The sequence below is a fragment of the Limulus polyphemus genome, unplaced genomic scaffold, assembly GCF_000517525.1.
Source record: "Limulus polyphemus unplaced genomic scaffold, Limulus_polyphemus-2.1.2 Scaffold2032, whole genome shotgun sequence".
Lineage (NCBI taxonomy): Eukaryota > Metazoa > Arthropoda > Merostomata > Xiphosura > Limulidae > Limulus > Limulus polyphemus.
Genome location: NW_013667642.1, coordinates 199253 through 205012, shown reverse-complemented (window position 1 = coordinate 205012; position 5760 = coordinate 199253). Strand labels below are relative to the sequence as shown.

At 30.1% G+C, this 5760-nt stretch overlaps 1 protein-coding gene across 2 annotated transcripts in view; it reads left to right on the top strand.

The window, feature by feature from the left end:
- Window positions 1–5760, top strand: part of LOC106465727 — a 34509-nt gene that overhangs the window by 22620 nt on the left and 6129 nt on the right. For both annotated transcript variants that reach the window (XM_022393643.1, XM_013925965.2), the window contains exons 3-5: window positions 566–717; window positions 1574–1692; window positions 2068–2149. In XM_022393643.1, the coding sequence (XP_022249351.1) occupies window positions 691–717; window positions 1574–1692; window positions 2068–2149 (228 nt within the window). In that variant the 5' untranslated portion in view covers window positions 566–690. The remainder of the gene's footprint in view (window positions 1–565; window positions 718–1573; window positions 1693–2067; window positions 2150–5760) is intronic.

Genomic DNA, 5760 nt, shown 5'->3' with positions numbered 1-5760 from the left:
TTAACTTTATACACAAGTGCCAAAATCCTATAATTATGAACAATGGTGTTTTTTGTACGAAAAATAGTTTTAAACCGATGGTTGACACAGCATATATATATCCCGTTTTTTGAACCTTTGTGTTTAAACAACAACCACACAAAAATCTATATTATTATTAACTTCCGTACTACTAAAGTTTAAAGAACTACTCAAGTCTTAAGAAATAAGATAATAGCGCTTTTAGTTTTAATTAATAATTAAAGCAATCTACAGTAGTCTTCAAACTTCAAAGTCGTTATTGTTAAGCATTATTCATTGCTTGTTGCAACAAAATTAACTTGATTTTAAATTGGCAGGAAAATGGTTTGTATATTTCTTAATATACCTCGTACTGAGTAGCAGCAGTAGTAAACAATGGCGAAAACTGTGGTTTAGTTTTATTTTCTGTTACTGTTATGAAAATTTGAATATTCTGTTTCTTATGTGATTAATATCAAATGTTTGATTTATAAATTATATGATTTAATTAAGAGAACATAATTTTAGCCCAGTAACCTTTACATGCTGAGATTTCTTTCTTCAGGGGTCACTCTGAACTGCATTAGTCTTTTTTAATGAACATTTATGCCAACAACTTGAAGAAGAAACATTTCCAGTTTTATTATTAATAACATTTCCAAATGAACCAGAGAAGAATTTTTAGACACTATGTATGAAACACAGAGGACATTGAATGTAAGTCTTATCAACTATATATGTCTACATAATAGTTATAAAAGATAGAAAAACTTCTTTATTTTTCAAATGAACATTTTTATGAAGAGGATATGTAACTGTGGATAAATAAAGGCTGTACTGTTTGAAGTTGTTACAACACTTGTAATTCAGTAAAGTAAGAACAGGTGAAATAAGAGGTTATAACAATTAGAAAACAATAAAGATAATTGTATAACAGAGTGGTTGAAACCAGAACTGCAACTGAACCAGATACATTGTTTGATGAGAAGTTTAGGGAGAATTGTGTTTTTAATGATACCTCATATAATCCATTAAATATTGTAGTTAGGTCAGAGTGATTTTTTTTTATTTACATAATAAAAATATCGTTATTACAAGGTTCACTTGCTTTATGTAGTTATAGAAATTATTTCACATTTCAAGCTTAAGGTTACAAATGTTTTAATGTTTACTGATTAATCTACTTTGTTATAATTGTATTAAACAGAGAACTTTTTTGTAAATTTAATGTTGTATAAAATTACTTTTTCAACAACCTAACTTGTGTTAGTGCAAAATAATTTAGTTAAGTGAAACCTTCCCACTACATTACTATGTTTACTTTTTTAGCTGTAATATATATTCGATTGTAGTATCGTCATCTATAGTCAGATGTATTATTTACACCAAATGTTATTTCTATGAAAATACTAGGACAGATTGTGCTTTGATACTTAATAAATAATATTCTTAGTAATTAATGATTATATAAATCTGTGTACTGTACAGCTTTAGTTAAAATTATAAGTCCCATTCAATATTTCATGAAGAAAAGAAAATTATTTACTTAACTTCATTATTTTTTTATATTTAGTGTCATTCTTCAGCGTCAGGTTCAAAACGTTCTTCTATGTTTTATGAACTTGGATCAGAAAAGAAAAGGAATACAAAAAAGCATCTAGGAACAATATTACTCCATCGATATAAGGAACGGTAAAAATTTCACTGCAACTGTTTGGGATTTATTATTAAATATTACATCAACAAGTATAATTTTCCTAACATGTATAAAATACAAATCTATGTAGAATTAAAATACTGTAAAGATTTGGCTGGATTAGATATTGAGATACAAAATTCAAAGTCGATAAAAATATTTGATAATGTCTTGCTAGAAACAAAATTATTAAGTATTTGAAAATAATTTTTCCTTAGCAGTTAAGGGATACTTTTATGGTACGTTTATGTGATAGACTTGGAAGTTCATATTTTATAAATGTTTTTATAATTATACATTTTATGTTTTTGTATGAAACACTGTTCATTTTCTGATGCAGAAAGTAAACATTTTTCTTCCTTTTTTTTAAGAATGAGACATCAAATGATAAACAAGATGATATCACAGTTGTGCAGTTACGTTCCAGGAAATGAGAATGAACAAAAAACTAAGGTAAACTTTGCTTATTGACAGTGTTGCTTCTAACTAAAACTGAAAATAATGCTTGTGAAGCATTCATATTTTGGAAGAGCCTTGTTCCAATAATGAGATTTAATAATCAACTATGAATTATAAGTTTCAAGTTTGATGTACAAATTTCATGAAGAAAATTATTTATAAAAAAAAAAACATTTTAGTAAACTGTAAATAAATGTTCCTAATTTTCTACCAACAAACATAGATGCTCATTGGTTTTTCTCTCTGTAATATCTATCTATGCATTCTACTTGAAATAGGTTGAAATCATGCCTATTTCAGCTATTTTGTTTGGTTATCTATTTTAAGCAGTTTTTTGAGCAACTACACATCTGCTGAGGCCACTTCATACTAATGTGTAACTAACTGTTTTGGAGCAAAGTCATTAGTAAGATGTCTCTTGGATTATTGTCCTGTATAATGCACAGTTACATTTAACATCACTAGTTTCACTTAATCTCTTAAGTTTCTATGCAGTGCCTTCTAAAAGATGAAATTCTGCCTCACATGAAATAGCCATTACCAGTCAAAAGTTGATCTCTACATAATTGTTGTGTGCCATTTCTGTCCTGGAAGTCATGAGTGCATACACCACTACATTATTGCCTGAGAATACCATTATGCTGGTTTGACAGTATCTGAACAGATGGGTAATAGTTTTGAAAGTTAGTGTGGTATAAGAATATACCATGGATTTCTATCTTGTGATATCTTAGTATTTATTACCGAATTTATCATTAATTCTGTACATGTTATTTTCTAAAACACCTGTTCTGCTAGTGAGTTATATTGCTGTAATATTGAATGTTTTACAAGAATGTTGACAGCAGCATCTTCCAGTGTTAGTGGATACATTACAGCCTCCCTATTGTTTCAGTGGGATTGACCAACAGTAACATAGGTGGTTCACACGTCCTGAGAATATAATTTTATTAATATTTAGTACATTTAATACATTGATCTCATCTCCTGGTTATCTCTCTCTGTCTCAAGCTCAAGCCTTCAGTATGGTAAATAACTTTAAGACCTTTTTTGTTTTGTAAATATTAATATCCTCCTCAAGTTTAACCCATAACTAACTAATTCTGATTAAACACTGGTATGAGTTGTTGGGAGAAAATAGAGAGTTAGCTATAAAGGTTCTGTTCTTTGTCCTATACACACATTATTTTGATTGTTTTTGAGTATAAATAAAGATTTCTTCATTGTGTGCTTGTACATTTATGTCTGGATAGCTTTATCTGAATACTAGCTGGAGTACCAGTCCATTGAACAGATGAAATAAAAAATTTAACAAAGGATAGAAAATGTTGCCTCTATTTGTTTTCATAACATACTAAACATTAAAAGTGCAATAAAAATACATAAAGGTACCAACACTGAAAAGAAAGACATGCTGTTTTTATTAATTCTATCAATATGAAATTATATGAGGTGTCAACCCCCACCCTCATGACCTTCCTCATCTCATCCTGTATAACTGTATCAAGTTATGCTGATTTGATAGTTTTTTCCAAATGAAATTAGTGCCTCCCTCCCCCTTCATGACCTTCCTCGTGTCATTCTATATCACTGTGTCAAGTTTGTTATTGATTGACCAAGAAATGTGGAAATGTATAAGGAACAGATGGCTGAAAGGTGTGAACAAACAGACACAAACTTAGTTTTATATATTAGATACCACAATAGTACCTGATTAAGAAACTTGTACATATTATAATTCTCTGTTGTGCCATACAGCTTTGATTTTATTGAATGATAGCTACATTATTTTCATATATTTATTAACGTTTAATTAATTTTCAGATGCCAAATTACTGTTTGGGAATTATTTTTTGTTTGAAGCTGTTGTAATTGTCAGTTTATGTTTGTTCCCAAAAGTCATTGCTTCAAACAGAGATCAGTTATAAAACTAAAATAATAAAAACTGTGTTTGAAGTATTAATTCACCATTGTAACTTAAAGTTAGATGTGTTTAAATGAGGTTATTTTCTATATTTCTATGCATGTAATGTGTTTTACAAACATGATTAAAGTGCCACAAATAACAATATGTAGTAGCAGTATACTGCTAGAGGGTGTTGGTTGTAATGGAAGAAAGGGGTGATTTTCATGAATATTATAATTTTAGTAATTTGGACATTAGATTTCATAATTCTGAGAAGCTTCAGATCTTACAACATGTGTAACAGAAAAACTGTCTGAAATTCAGAATGATCTAACAATCAGTAAATGATCCCAAACAAAGCTTTCTGTTGCTAAATCAACTGATGCATCTGGACATGGCCTTTCTACTACAAATCACAAGAAAAAGGTAGAACTTTTCATTCAGATGCTGTGTAAAAGCTAATGTTCATTGGAAAACAAAGGTAGCATCCAGTAATTATGGTTTTAGATATTATCAAGGTATAGGTTTCACGTTTCAAACAAAGTTTCCTGGTTTTTTAATAGCAAAAGACTGAACGTAGCAGAACCAAGGTATCCTATGGTATAGGAGATGGTATTAGAACACGTGTTAAGCATGACCTTGTAAAGGAAATTACTAGCTTGCATTCAAATAAACAATGCAAGGACAAGTTGCAAATATGATCAATGTGAAAACTGAATTAGGCACTAGTCATTTACCCATCATGAAGTATTTTAAGTCAGGTTTCTTTGGACATGCTGGGGATGAAACATTGTCAAGTTACATTTTCAGTAATGTAAAAGATGATAAATTTACTTCAGGAAAACTTGTTGCAGTCTGGATGTAAACAAAACTATTGTATCATACTTGAAAAGCCACATAGAGGTAGAAATATCTAACCAGAAATGATGTGCAGGTATTGAAACATGCAGTACATCTACACACACAATGCACAGAGTTTTGTCAAGAGCTTAGATAGTTACGATAAAAATGTAGATTAACATCAATTCTTCAGGTACAATGTAGCTTTCCAAGAGGACTGTAGGTGCTTCCTACTTAATCTAATAATGAAAGTCTTCCGGATATTTCTAAAAAATCCTGAAAACACCCGGTTTTTTTCCGGAGAAACACATTTTTTAAAATTATTTATCGGATTTTGGTGTTCCATGCCATAGATAAGCATTTATGCAATCTCAATGCTTGTTGGCGTATACGAGACCTTGTATGCTTATAATGCAAACTTCATGTCATGTGAACGAGATTTAGAAAACGCGGTCATTCTTTTGTTTACCTTTCTATTTAGCGAAGTAATTGAAGAGCCTTATCTATTCAAAGGTGTTTACCGAAGCAATAATAGATCAAATGAACTAAGAACTCTCCGTAGTATCTTATGTGATTATGTTTTGGATTTTCACTGTGACCATTGATAGGAGGAATTTCAAGCAGGCAAGCGCCTATGGGGATATTCTGCCCAAATTTTCTTAAGGTCAGGACTTAAGTTTTTTCACGGTGTGTGTATATATGTGTATGTATATATGATGAGAAATAAGCAAATGGATTTTTGGACCTTTAAATATTTACATAACAAGTGTTAGAGAATACAAATTTTACTTTTAGCAATGTTTTAATAATGAATCTAATCAATTTCATAATAGTGTGAACTGTTTAGCCTCAGTTGAAT